This window comes from Phyllostomus hastatus, unplaced genomic scaffold (genome assembly GCF_019186645.2).
Source record: "Phyllostomus hastatus isolate PE091 unplaced genomic scaffold, TTU_PhHast_1.1 phas_scaffold_21, whole genome shotgun sequence".
Taxonomy (NCBI): Eukaryota; Metazoa; Chordata; class Mammalia; order Chiroptera; family Phyllostomidae; genus Phyllostomus; species Phyllostomus hastatus.
Genome location: NW_025334017.1, coordinates 15,325,642 through 15,340,914, shown reverse-complemented (window position 1 = coordinate 15,340,914; position 15,273 = coordinate 15,325,642). Strand labels below are relative to the sequence as shown.

Here is a 15,273-nt window from a genome sequence, read left to right as displayed (position 1 = left end):
GAGTTTTGATGTTTGTGAGATGGCACGGTGGTTTGGGGGAAGGGGTGAAGAAATGGGAGGAGTAAGAAGTACAAATTGGTGGTTACAGAATAGCCATGGGGATGTAAAGTGCAGCATAGGAATTGGAGTATCCAAAGAACTTACATGCATGACCAATGGACATGAACAAAGGTGTGGGGATTGCCTGAGGGAGTGGGGGGAGCTAGGTGGAGAGGGAAAAGGGGGGGGACTGAGACAACTGCAATAGCATAATCAATAAAATATAAGTTAAAAAATCATGGAGATATAAAGTACAGCATAGGGAATATGGTTAATAATATTATTATAACTGTATGGTGCCACATGGGTACTGGAAATATAGGGAGAGAGTACTTTGTAAAGTATATGACTATCTAACCACTCTTCTGTACACCTGAAACTAACACAAATATTATTAAATATAAGATGTAACCAAAAAAGAAAATTATAAAAAAGAATACATTACTGTACAAAGAATTTCAAGGGAAGACTAAAAAGTGAGTAAAACCATTATCAGATGGAAAACAGAGATAGAACTGCTCACAGTAAAAAGTTAAAAAGAGAGAATGTTTTCTTCAGTAAATTGGATAAAAGTATATAGATATAGCTTCTGAAAAATTAAATTTGTTGGTTCTGATTTTCTAAGTGATTAAACTGTTATATGGTTTGTGTCTCATTGTATATTGCATCTCTTTCCTTAATTAAAAATACTGCTGCAATACAGTGTATAGCAATGGAATTACTTTTTTTACTTTAATAGATTTTATATATTCTATTTTATGGTGCTGACAAAATATTTCTCTTAATTAAGAACAACATTACTGTTAGCCCTGTGGATTATCAGCCCTGTGGCTCAGTGGATGGAGTGATGGCTGTTGAACCAAAGGGTCACCGGTTTAATTCTCAGTCAGGGCACATGCCTGGGTTGTGAGCCAGCTCCCCAGTTGGGGGCCTATGAGAGGCAACCACACACTGATGTTTCTCTCCCTCTCTTTCTCCCTCCTTTTCCCTCTCTCGAAAAATAAATAAATAAAATCTTTTTAAAAAGAACATTATGTACTATATGTAGATAAAACCTTTATTTTTCTCCAATTCTCTGATACCAAATAAAACATGAGATATATATACCATATAATCCACAGAAATAAAAGTAACTGGTAACACTATCTACTTTGCTGCTATGTCATAGTCAACAGAACATTTAAGTAAGATCTTACCTTGACAAGCGACCAATCACAATAGCTACAGTACAGACAACACCAAACAACAGCCCCACGTTGGCAGCAAAACATATTGTAAATACATATGTGCTGACCCATATGCCCTGAAAGAGAAACAAAGAAAAAAGATATGGGTCCTTTGGTATTTTCTTCTTTCTCATAAGTGCTAAATTCCTCACAATTTTAATCTGCAACATTTCTGTGACCAAATCTCTCAGTAAGAAAATATTATTTGAAATGTGATAAAACAGAAGCCCAGGCAAATTCTACACCCATCAGACTCTCAAAAGCAGAGGTAAGAAAAAGTTATGTTCTTTTATTTCTAGACACTGCCAATACTTAGTTCAAACTCCAACAAACATTGTATTTAAGATGTGTAAATAGTTGGTTGATGTGTAGGGTTTCAAAGCATGTCATAATTTCTCATTGTTTTCTCGTTGAATGCTATATTATAAGTAATTGTGTGCAGCTTTTTGTTCATTCCCAGCAATAATCTATTTTCTATACAAAAAAACTAATGTAGTTTATTGTTCCACAAGACTGAAATCTAACAATGTGACCAAAGTCACTTTTAGATCAGCCACTCCAAAGATTGTCACTACTTTATCTACAAGGGGCCACTTTTTTTGAAATTGTGAAAGCTAAAATATGAGGGCCAACTTAGTTCTTGGGAATGCTTCAAAAGATGGCAATAAAATACTATTTCTCCCTTAGTTGGAATTCCAAAACCATTGCAGTTTTATCAAAGACTTTCACGGCAGGGGATGGTTTTTTTCACGTAAGTTTGAAACCAGTGTTTCTAAAGCACATTCTGTTTTTTACTTGAAATACTTTTCCTTTGTGTTATTTATCCACACTGAGCTTGAAAGTTTTCTTAATGATGGGCTATTTCAAAAAGCTAAGCCCTTGAAAGAAGAGGGATTTTTATCTGTAAAATTACTTTGACATAAAAGAAACAAGCATTCTGGAGCAAAAGAAAACACATGTTTTAAGTGTTCTCATGTTACGATCCATCACCTGAAATATAATGTTAAATTAGTGCTTATTATCACATCATCTTCAGGCAGTCATCTAATAGGTCAGATGCTGAGATGTTGTCCCTCTGTTCAGGTGAACAGACAGTCACTTGAATCTTTTATGTGTGCACAGTATGTTTTTTTTCTATCCTAATGTATTCTCTATATCTGTATCATATATCACTATCTATATCATATACAAAATTAGGTCGCAAAGTTTGATCATTACTTCAACTTGCCGTGATTGTTGTTTCTCACTCATCCCCTAATGCTGACTTAACCTGCGTGGGTGTGGCAAAAGCCTTATAAATCCAATTTCTCCTGGCCAACCTGCATAATTTAATAGAGCACAGGAACCTGAGGACCTTGGTGTTTGCCATTCTAGAAACCACAGAGCCTGGAGGCCGTGATTCTCCAGAGCACCAACAATTTTGATACCATCTGGTTCCATTTTTAAAGCATATTTACTCTCCCACAACATCATCTGTTGTTAGCCAGGCTTATAATGCTTAGTTATTTCCCAGGGCTACATTTATAGCTTGGAAAAAATATCAAATGGAAATTAATCACATAGGCCAGTAATTTGGTTAGAACAAGTGCCAGCACTGTTCCATAGCAATTCCTATTAAAGACCCAAATGCTGGTTGTCACAGTCATAAGGAATTGGTTAGCTCCTGGGCACTTATTTTTTTCATTATGTGTTCTTACTTTATTCTTTTCCTATTTTGTACTCACAGGCCCTAAACACAAACTAACCCCAAAGCTGACCTCAAATTGGGAACACACAAACCCTTGCTCCCTAAAGAAAATGCATCAGTGTAAAGCACAGTATAGCAGCTACTCAGTCAGTCCACCTATCCCGGAGCCATCCGTCAGCCTATGTGTTTTGATGACTGATTCATATTATTCAATTTCTGAAGGTCTGACTTCTATCCCCGCTGTTCAGTTACTCAAATTCAGTTCTGTGCCCAGGGTCAGGCCTCTACTTTGGATCCCTATTTTCTCATTACCTCAAAGAGAGTTTTGATCTGTAACTAAAGTAGAATCATTGTTAAGCTGTAAAAGATTTAAAGATACAAAAATTTCTAATTTTTTCATGTGATAACTGCTTACCCAATTTTTTAAACATTTAACTCTCAACTTTCACACAAACACACATATCTTTGGTAACTTTACTTCCATATTTTAGGTCTATTCTATTTATTGAGTAATCTAGACACATTCTGACTACTGAATAATATCCTATATCCACAAAAGAGTCTGTGTAACATTTTCACTACAAATGCTACATTCAAATCACATGCCAGTAATCCATAGTTGAGTCATTATCAACTAGAAGATGCCTCAACTATTGGAGGCTCTTGACAAACTAAACTCAAGGTCACATTTAATCATAATGCATCTATGCATCTGCCATATATTCATGTCATCTTTTCAACCTTATTTGCCCAAACTGCACTGCCTACTTCAAGTTTTCAACTATTAACCTCTATCTAGGTGACTAACAATTCTAAGCATTAAACCATTTTTTCAAACTACCTACCAAATACCTTCAAACTTAATATGTCCAAATGCAAACTAACTTGAGCACCAAACCTGCCCTTTCTCCAATGTTCTTTCAGTTATAACCCAAATATTCTTCAACACACTGCAATAAGAAATCTTGGAATCATATTTTACTATTTCTCCTTTTTCATCTATTTGTCTAGTCATTTCCCAAGTTCCATCAATTATTAATATAAAAAATCTCCAATCATAACCTCTCCTCAATTCACTGATAATTCTCTAGTTCACACTTTGCTTTCCTAGACTATTCTGAGAGCCTCCTACTTAACTATCTCCTTTAATTATTAGCCCTGTAAACCATTTGCCAGACTGCTGCCAAAATTACCTTTGTAAAGTGAAGCAAAGTAAAGAACTGAGAGGAGACAACAAATGTCAGATCACCACAGAGCCTGTGATTTGTGAGGCTTTGCTGTAACTAGGAACAAATCTTCAGAGTACACACCCAAATCAGAGCTGTGGGCTGCTCCACCTCACTTCCTGTCCAAGCCTCCCCACATTATTTTTCAGCAATTAGCTAAGTCCACTAAAAATATATTATAACCATAAAGGAATCATCAAAGGACTTATTCATAGAAGTGAGTAAAATAAAGGAAAAAATAATAAAATGGAGCATAGGTTTAGACATAATAGGTAATATAATTTTGACAGTGAAAACCTTTAAAAATAGATGTGAAGAGTCAAAGTAGGAAAAATATAATTAAAAATATAAACAGGAGATAAAAAGGAGACTGGAAGAATTTTGGAAAGAAATTAAACAGAAATAAAGCCATCACAGAGATAGAAGTCATATTTGAAGCTAAAAAAAAATGAGACAGTCACAGTCAGAAATACATAATCAGAGATACAGTGACCAGTCCAGAGAAACCATACCCCCAAAATAATTATGCAGAAAGGTACATATAAGATGAAAGTAAAAATAAGATTGAAAATATATAGTTTATTAAGAGAAAAAAACATGTTAGGTTTGAAAAGATAATGGAAGATATATTAGAAAAAATGTGTATATAATCTTCATTCTGAGATCAAAAGGATATGTCACCCTGATAGAAATTTAATAATGGGTATTCAACTAAGAGAAATTTTCTGATAATGTGACCAAACTTCCTGGGCAAGAAAGAACCTCATTGAGCACCCCTTTGGAAAAACAAACATAAAATACCAAAAAATCATATTAACATGTGATTTATCTGCCTTATCTTTTAATGTCTGAAGATAGTTTCAAGTCTAAAAAGTTCTGAGGGAAAGCATTTTAGACTGAGCAAAAAACTTTCTTCTAGTATAAAAAGAAAACTGATAGATATTTTCACTGTGCAATATCTCAGGGAATAAAAACCACATGAGTCTTCTCAGAAAGCTGCTGAGTGATGACATACAGAAAACAAAGAGATAAATGAAAATTAATAAATCAGGATTGAGAACCCACAATTAAAAAATAAAAGACTAAAGGTAACCACTAAATGCATTTAAACAATATTCTATGTTCTATAACTCAAGAAACAACACCATCTTTCTCCTCTGATGCTACTATCTGGAAACCTAGAAGTCATTCTAGAACATTGCACATTATATGACAAATTGGTGGTGAGAGCTAACTAACGTAATATTTTTAATATTTTTCCAATCTGTTTCCTCCACTTGAACCTCATGGTCTCACTTTTGGTTCAAGCCATCCTCATGTGTTTGCCTGAATTACTCCAATGCTCCAACTGCTGCCTACCTCATCAGTTTGACTCATCTTTCTCAAGTCACCTTTCTAATACAAAGATCTTATCCCTATTTCCCTTTGCAGTGATGCCTCACTGTCTTTAGGGTGAAGTCTAGTCTTGCTTCTTTGTAGGACATGAGCAGCCTTCCTCAGTCCAACCCATTCTCAAATTTTCCAACTCCATCTGCTTCTACTCCCACCCTCACACTGTATGTTCTACCCATAATTCTTAAAAGAAATTCCTTCTGATATCTCTCCCCTTCAAATATGGTAATATGTTCCCTCTTAAGCGATTAATATGTTCTTTAGAAATACCTTTATAATAGGACTGTCAAATAGCTTGATAATTTAGTTTGCATCTTCTCATTCTCTATTTCCTTGTGCTACTTCACATACATCACCTTTAAGAAGTCACAATCTTCCATTAATCCAGCTAATTTTGGCTTAATTGTTTGCCTACAAAATGCTGTTCCTTCAAGTCTCGGTTCACATTTCAGCTCTGCTGTGAGTCTTTCATATTAACCCAACCCAAATTAAATGCCCCAGCCTCTGTTTCTCCCCAGCATTAAGTCTGTACTTTTGCTTCTAGGACATGTTGTAGTATGCCTTGTGTAAGTTAATGTTTCCATGCCTGCTTCCTACACAAGTAATTCTTTGCATTACCAATGGCCCTCAACATTATACTTTGGTAGGAGCTAGGTAATACTGAGCCCTAGGAGGAGTTTTATGAAAGTAGGCACCAGCATAAAGAATCCTCAAAGTCTCTCAAAGAATCTGAAGGAGGGGAATACATAGATAATTGTATTTCAATATGGTGAATGTCATAACAGAGCTAAACAAAAAGTACTCATTAAACACTCCACCCATATTGCAGAGGAAAAAAAAATTCTGGATGCTCTTGCATAGACATATTTCTCTGGAGTAAGTATGTCAGATATCTCTGTTATTAGAAACCACACTTTATCATCGCTTAGTATAACTTAATCTGTTTCTGGCAATATCCTATTAACAATGATCCTCTCAATGTAGCCCACTTAGAATACAACTAATGAAACTTTTGTATTTAGAATGAATATGGCCACTATTAAGATTTTCACCTTAGAATACTGTGGCATACATGCCTTAGTGATTAATGCTGATTTTTCACCCATGTTATAAATGGTCATATTTCTATTAGTGTGCACTTCCTTGGTGAGTTTTACTGCCAAAATTAATTCCTAGCAGAAATTAGGAACCCACTCAAGTTAGTTAGTTTCTTTAAATTTTCTCAAACAACACATCAATCAAAATTTGACAAAATTCCATGTTTGTTTCTTATAAAGACACTTTACATTTTAATGTATTTATTAAGATTTTGAAAAAATTAATGGTAGTTTATAAAGTATACAAGTCTTAAATGACTAAAACTACTTTCTGCAAATGAAAGTGCTAAATTTATTTTGTTACATGTGGTTAAGTCAAGGGAGAAAAGTTTGGGTTAAATTTCTACTTACCCAATCGATTTTATCCACATTCCAGTATTTTTTTAAATCCCGAAACTGTATGAGCATTCCCTTCAGTCCTACAACAATAATACTTGCAAGAACACACTACAAATAAGAAACAGGTTGATGAAAAAGCAAGATAATATTTTAATCACAATTTAAAAGAACCAAGGTGTTTTTCCCTCTTTGTTTTTAAAGTACTTACAAGAAAAAAGCAATAACCATTTAGAAGAATAATGTAATATCTTTTGTTTAGAACTAATCTATTATTACACTTCAGGAATATAATATCAATTCTAGAAAACCACAGAGTAAAATTTATATCACTCTAAAAAATTAGAAAAAAGGAAAAAGAAAAGTAATGAATGGTAAGTGTGGATGTTATAATGCTGATTGTCCTCTTAACTCTATAATTATTCACCACCATTTGTTTGAAATTTGTTTGTTACAAAATAAATATTTATATTTATATCATGTTTTTCTTTATAATTGACTTATCAATTACCTGGTTTCACCTTAAAGATAAAACTCTCTAGAAATGTGAACTTGATTGTTGAAAAATCCTCCAGTAGAAATTATATAATCTCACTATATGAATGAAGACTTAGAACAAGAAAGGACTGAGACAGTCTCTGGTTCTCTGAAAACCATAATCTTACTCATGTAACTTTGGTGCCTTGGGCTTATGAAATACAAGGTGAACCATTGGTACTAGTGTTCTGAGTCATTTTTCATAAGAATGTGTCAAAGTTGGCAAGATGTATTTTGTTCCCTACTTTCTTGCCCAGAACACTTTGTCTAACAGTATAAGTTAAGTGAAATAAGCCAGGCAGTGGACAACAAATACCATATGATCTCACCTATAAGTGGAACCTAATCAACAAAACAAACAAGCAAGCAAAATATAACCAGAGACACTGAAATTAAGAACAAGTGGACAGTACCAGAGAGGAGGAGGGAGGGGATAATGGAGGGGAAAGGGGGAAGGGTTTTCAGGAACATGTTATAAAGGACAAAACCAAAGGGCAGGTAGGATCAAGGGTGGGAAGTGGGGGAAATGGAGACAACTATACTTGAACAACAATAAAAAATGTAGGGAAAAAAAGCAGAGAAAAAATTGGAAAAAAAGTAAAGGCAATGAATATCCAATCTAAAAAAAAATCCTTCCAAAGTCTATTTCTTATAAGAGATATTGCCTAGTTCCACCCTCCAAATGAACACAGAATAAATCTAATCCCACTATGCCATTTTTATACAAGAGCCTGAGAATTAGAAAACTCCTATTCCTCCCCCATCAAATGTGGCCTTTTCCCACCTCTCCTCCATTCAACCATTACTTATGTCACATCAATGACATATGGGTCATTAATGATTATTGAAGTTGCTCTTGTAAGAAATTTTAATATACATTTATTCTCATCAAAAGTAAACTTAAAAAGTAGATCATGAAAAAGCACTACTATACCATTGGCAGCCAGTAAAGCAAAGGTCCTAGGGCATAAATGACTATCAGGACAAAAATGCAAGATATTAGACAAGCCACCTGTAAAATACAAGACAAATAAAAAAGAAAACCTTGAACTTTCTTATCATTCCAAAGTTATGGGGGGAATATAATTCATAGGTCATCTTGACTAGAAAAAAAAAACAAAATGTTGGCATATCATTATAAAATTACATAAACCATCATTATCTGTATTTTGCAGCTAAAAGAAATCAAACACAACATCCAACAAGTTGGCATCATATAAGAAGTCAGTGATGACAGAAAAGCAATTTCATGCAAAAAATTTAAAAAACAGGACACTCTCAATTTTTATGACACATGACAGCAATGGCTTTTTGTTGTTGCTGTTGTTTAACAGTAAAAGCAGCATTTCAATTAAAAGTCCTTTAGCCCATAGCTGTTCGGCTTTACTGCCCTCCTCACTTCCCAGGGAGCAATGTGGGTAATAATTGTATATTTGGCTTAAAGTTTTTCTGTGTTGATGATAAGTTTTCACTGAAATATTTACTCTCCTCTTTGGAGTTGTTAGAAAGGCATCTACAATGAAGTAGTTATATAGGATTATGGGAGAAATCTCTGCAGCGGAACAGACTAATTTTATTAATCCTGAAAAGTGATTAGTATCATCTTCTAACCCAACTCAACCTGCTGACAAAAGGAAATCCAAATAACCTGACTCTTGCTATGCTGCACTTAATGGAGAACTGATTTCACATAAACAAATGTTCATGACTTAACAGAAACATTTGGCAAAACTGTCAGCCTGACAGGAGAAAAGAGGGCTTTCACTAGACTATAGAGATGACTAGAATATCATTATGGAGAAGTCAAAGGGAATCAGGTTGTATTAGAATGACTAACATTAAAAATAAATATAGAAATAAGCAAGTAATCAATTAATATTAAGGGCTGGCAAGGATTCAGAACAACTAGTGTTCTCAGACATTCCTGAAAAAAACACTTCCACAGTTTCTTACGAAGCTATATATACACTTACCATATATTCCATTGAGAGAGAGATTGTATGCTCATGATACAGTATAAAGATGATGTATTTTAGAAGCGTACACCTAAAACCTATATAATTCAATCTATGTTACTACAATAAATTCATTAAAAATGAGTAAATAAATGCATTACATATTAAACATTCAAATTTGGATAATAAACATCTGAGAATATCATTTTCAAAAAAATGTTTATGCCAATACACATGATGAACCTATGCTTGAAATCACTAACTGCATAAAAGATCAATTAAATTACCATGTAAAATGAGTGTAGATAAGGATTTCATATCTTAGCTGATGAATTGTGACAATTATTTTTCAAATTATTATACATTCAGATTTTTGCTGCTTCCCCTATGCTCCATTAATTAGTATTCATCAATAATTTGATTAGTTTTAGGCTATATTTTAATATCTGTTCATCACCTTTCTCCAAGCCATTTGCTTTCCAAGATCAAGAACTATATCCTTTCCCAATTTATTCTTTTAACCTTCCCCCCCAAAAATACTTAATTATAAGGCAGACTCCTAAAACTGTTTGAAGTATTACATAAAATATTGTATAAATTATTATGCAATTCCAATTTTAAACAAATGTGAATTGTTTTAATAAAATTAGAAGATAACTTTAATTTCTATATTAACACATACATGATGTTTGCACAGAACAGTGGTTAACAGTGCAAGATTTGGAGTAAATCTAGCTGTGTTAAAATTCCAGCTCTACAAGTCACTAACTCTGTGACCTGGGCAATTTGCTGGAACCTTCTTTCCTTCAACATCATCATTTGGAAACTGAGAATAATAATTATACTTTCTTCAGAGTTGCCTACAGGGTTAAATGAGTTTATTTACATAGAAAGTGTGACGTGACGTTCCTGGCCTGTAAGTCAATATACGCGTGCGCTCCCACCAATGCTACCATTGTGATCATCATGACAGATTATCTTCATGGTCATCACTGTCCTCTAACCAGCACCCAGCACAACACTTGGTGTATAAGAGACACTCAAATGTCAAGCTGACTTGAGTTCCTAAAAATATAATAATTGTTTCCTTAACCTCAAATATGCACATACATCTTTTTACCTATTTAAATACTTATACATCTATTCATACAGAAATTCCAGTGTCAGTGACAAATTTTGCGTATAATTGATTTCATTTTATTTAAAGGAAGTGAACAAAATTGGAAAAATTTTGAATTGATTAGCTGAGCAAATAAAGTCAGAGGCTCCATTAGAGAGAGCTCTGGTTCAAAGGCTGCCAGCAGTAAAGCTTGGTACAAGAACGAGAAGGGAGACAGGATTCCTTAAAACTAGTTAGAAAAAATCAAAGAAGTAAAAATATTTTCTGGACTTTAGGTAGAAGCTCACTCTTACCACTCCCTCCCAGAAGAGGAAAGGCCGGGCAGCTCCGCTCTCCTCGCTACACAGAAAAGTTACCTGTGTCTTTGCTCCTGTGCTGTAGAGGCCAGCGGTCCTTCCCATGGCGGCGGCGCTCGGTATGCAGAAGAAGAAGGAAGAAATCACGTTGCTGAGGCCATGAGCCAAAAGTTCCTATAAGATGGATAACATGAGAACATATCATTTGTTAATACCAATCGACTTTTATAGACCACAGGTGCAGCCTGTCAAACAATGAGACTTGTTTGTACTCAATTTCTGTTCTCTCTGCTGGTTGTGATTTAACCATTGTAAAAAAAAAATTTACTGAGTGATTATATGAGCCAGAAACCATTCGAAGCACCTTACTCATTTAATCCCCATAACCACCTTATAGGAAAGTACAAGGTAGTTATTGTCTCTGTGGCAAATTTCTTTCCTATATTTTAGTCACTATAAGCAAGGCTTTTGTTTCCACCACTTCAGGGCCTTCCCAACGCTACATCCAATGGGTCATTCCTACCTGACTTGGCCTAAAAGCAGCATTTAACACAATTTCTTTCTTTCTCCTCCTTAAAGTCTCATGGTAGGCCCTTCTAGGACCTCACACTTTCCTGGTTTCCTCCTTCTTCCCTGGCCACCACTTCTCAATTTCCTTTGTGGTTCCTTCTCTTCAGGCCAATCACAAATATTCAACCACTTCTCTATCTATATCTTAGCTACCCAAATACACATTATTAATTCCCAAACTTATCTCTCTGGCCTGAACCACACTTCTAAACTTCAGACTCATACAGCCAACCTGCTACTCAGTCATTGCCACTTGGATGGCTAACAGGTATCCCAAACGTAATCGGGCTGTTGCCACTACCCTCAACCTTGTCCTCCCCAGTTCTCCTCCAGCTCAGATAGCAAAGGCTTGGGCCAAAAGCTTTACACATATAGTTTGCACTTCAAAATGATCTTTCAGTCAGTGATAGATGACATATAAATAGTGATCCCATAAGACTGTATAGAGATGAAAAATCCCTATCACCTAGTGACATCTGCAACCATTACAATATCATAGAGCAACATACTAATCACATGTTTGTGCTGATGCTGGTATAAGCAAACCTAAGGCACTGCCAGCTGTATAAAGCATACACATATAATTATGTATGGTACATAATACCTAATAATAAACGACTATGTTCCTCATTTATGTTATTTACTATATTATACTTTTTATTGTTATTTTAAACTATACTCTTTTCACTTAATAAAAAAGGGTTTTGCTGGAAAACAGCATGCCCTGTTAGATTAGCAGCAGCCTCATACATCTCGTGTTTACTGCGTCTCTTGATTATATAATTTTTTCTTGTGCTTGATTTAATCTTATGTTGTTTTGTACAATAATGTGCTACACAGGGTTGTAGCCCAGGAGTAATAGGCTGTACCATATAGTGGAGGTGTGTAGTAAATCATACCATCTACATTTGTGTAACACAACTCTGTGATGTTTGAAAAATGACCAAAAAAGTCTAACAACACCTTTCTCAATATGCATCCCCATCATTAAGTGGCACATGACGCTGCTTTTGATTCCTTTCCTTTTTCCCTAATGGCATCTACATACAACGCAGAATCCCCCCACCTCCCTTCTCCTCCATTGCTACATCCTGGTACAAGTCATCACATTTCACCCAGATTTCTGTACAAATCTCCTAATGTTCTTCTTCTTTTCCTGTGACCAGTGAACAGCCCAGACAAATATTGCTGCCCTCAGAGAACGGACATTCTAGTGAGGGAATGCCAACAGTGAACAAGATGAATGTGCCAAGTAAGGCAGAGGAGGGAGTAGAAGATCTGGAGTTTAGGACTTTAGCTTCCCAATGAAGGCTTCCCTGAGAAGGGAACACTTAAATAAGGGAAGCAGGTAAATACCTGGGGGAAGAGTTTTCTGGAAAAGGGAAGAGCAAGCACAAATGTCCTGAGCCAGAATCATGACTAGTGGGTGGAAGGAAAAGCAAGGCAGCAAGTGAGGCTAGAACAGAGTAGACAGGGATAGGAAATCCAAGAAAAAGAGGATGGGGGCACGTCATGCAGAGCCTTGCAAACCTTGGTAAAGAGATTTTTAATCTCAGTACGAGGGTGTGCCTCTGGGAGAGTCTGAGGTGAGAAAACGTGTGGTCTGTGCTGTGTGCTGGGGTATCTATCCCTTGTTCCTAGACCAGTGCCTGGCACATTAGTAGGATTCAACACACATCTGTTGAATGAGTGTATCTGCTTGTATACAGATGACAAAATTGGGACCCAGAAATAATTAAGGGTATGTAGTGTCAGAGTAAGGCATAGACAGGTAATTTGGCATTTATAACCAATACTCCACCACTGTCTCTGCAGACCCTGTAGGAATGTAGGGTCACAGGCCATAAAACAAGACAGTGGGGGAAGTAGATTCACAAATATGAAAATTTGATCAACATTATCTTCATCACTCAGCATTCTAAAAATACACACTCACATCTTTTAGTCTTTTACTAAGAATAATAATACTAGTATTATCTATATTTTAAAATCCATAGTTTTTAAAAGTAAATACTCAATGATAATATATTTAGATCCTCTCCTAAAAGTAAATTTAAAAGAAAATCGAGATGTTCCTCTTTCTAAAAATGAAATAAAATTATAAACCAACCCATGAAGGACAGATTTTCAGCTTTGTATGAATGATTTAGAAATTTTCTTCTTTTGTTTTGTCCTATCTACTGTTGTTGTACACTTAGGAAAGTTATATTTTTCAAAAGTTCAACATGCTCAGCATCTGGGAGGGAGTGCACGGCACAAGGGTACAGTAGCTGTGGAGAGGGACCAGGGCATACTCCACCTGGTTGTCATCAACTGCATATTTGAACTTTTTGGCAGATCCTTGAGCAAGAGCCAGTGAGGCCGCATAGCCTACAAGTGCCACTCCGAACGCCTCAGTGATCACTGCAGAGAGGATGTTCATTGGGGGAGCGTGAGGGGAAGGAATTCTGTGGAGAGAAACATGACAGTGAAGTCGTCAACTGTCATGTAATTTCTGTAACAACTTGCATTGAATTCAATGGTGGTAATGACTCTGAAGTTACATAGAATAAGTAAAATACCCCTGAGAAAACCAAGCAGCCTTGCTTTTAGGAGCCCTTTGTTTTCAACATTATTTAACAGGAAAACAAAACCACAAGAAACACCACAGGAGCAACTCCTCTCACTTGCACCGGGGTCCATCAACACAAATGGTCTGTATCAGAACAGAAGCACATCGGGAGCCTTGCACGTGAACCTTTACAAACATTTCTTCGGTGGTCATTACAGACCATCTTCCTTCCCTTCCTCGAACACTATGGTGCTGTATGAGAACACTAGTTTACTGTGAGCTGTAATTCTTGAGTCAATCCTTGAACTTGCCATTGATTCATAATCTTAATTACATTTTTAACTTGGTCCCTTCACAGCACACTTAACTATGCATCGCATATGCCAGGAAAAATATGTATAAAGGCTCCATTGACCCTCTATTGCAAAGTACAGGACCACAGGTAACTTTTTCTCATTTTGAAGAACTACTTAAAATAGTTCTTCAGCTAGTACCTGACTATTGAAAACCACTTGCACCAAACGAAGTATCATCATTTATTTATCCCCAATGAAACACATGTTGATTTAGTACCTAGTATGTAAGTGGCATGCTCAGCCCTCCTGTAGTAACTGTGTGGAGAAGAAACCATCTGAGAAAGGTTAAGGAATGTTCTAAATCACAGTGAATGACAGAGCTGAGATTCCACCGCAGCTCCATCTAATTCCAATGCCACACTCTTTCACTGGTTTCTTAAGAGGCTGGGTCTGGAAAGTTCACTCAAAATAAGGGGCAATTGTAGCGGATGAAGAAGTGGCACACTTGTTTTATTCACTTGCTACAGTTTACCCCCAAAACCAGTGGACTCGTAGCATTGCATGCACTAAAATATATGCATAAAGTCCTACCAATTCAAAGGATAAGAATTATTTCATGAAAGTTGAGCTTACCGAATTACTAAGAACAATAAAATGACCCAGAAAGAAACAAGAAACTGACTTTAATCTACTTTCCCACTTTTCAAGGTGGGAACTCAGACACTCTCCATTAACCTGTAGCTGCATAAAGGCTAAAGAAAGACTTTTTAAAAATTCTTTTTTTTAAAGATTTTGTTTATTTAATTTTAGAGAGAGAAGGGAGGGAGAGAGAGAGAGAGAGAGAGAGAGAGAGAGAGAGAGAGAGAGAGAGAGAAACATCAATGTGCGGTTGCTGGGGGTTATGGCCTGCAACCCAGGCATGTACCCTGGCTGGGAATCGAACCT

General features: G+C 35.9%; 1 protein-coding gene across 3 annotated transcripts in view; it reads right to left on the bottom strand.

Moving 5' to 3' along the window:
* The window catches only part of SLC26A7 (solute carrier family 26 member 7), a 94,349-nt gene that overhangs the window by 31,204 nt on the left and 47,872 nt on the right, over positions 1–15,273 (bottom strand). For 2 of the 3 annotated variants that reach the window (XM_045861528.1, XM_045861529.1), the window contains exons 8-12: positions 13,781–13,928; positions 10,972–11,085; positions 8,475–8,552; positions 7,019–7,114; positions 1,236–1,342 (exon numbers count right to left, since the gene is read on the bottom strand). In XM_045861528.1, the coding sequence (XP_045717484.1) occupies positions 1,236–1,342; positions 7,019–7,114; positions 8,475–8,552; positions 10,972–11,085; positions 13,781–13,928 (543 nt within the window). The remainder of the gene's footprint in view (positions 1–1,235; positions 1,343–7,018; positions 7,115–8,474; positions 8,553–10,971; positions 11,086–13,780; positions 13,929–15,273) is intronic. The other variant, XM_045861530.1, reaches the window with a different exon arrangement.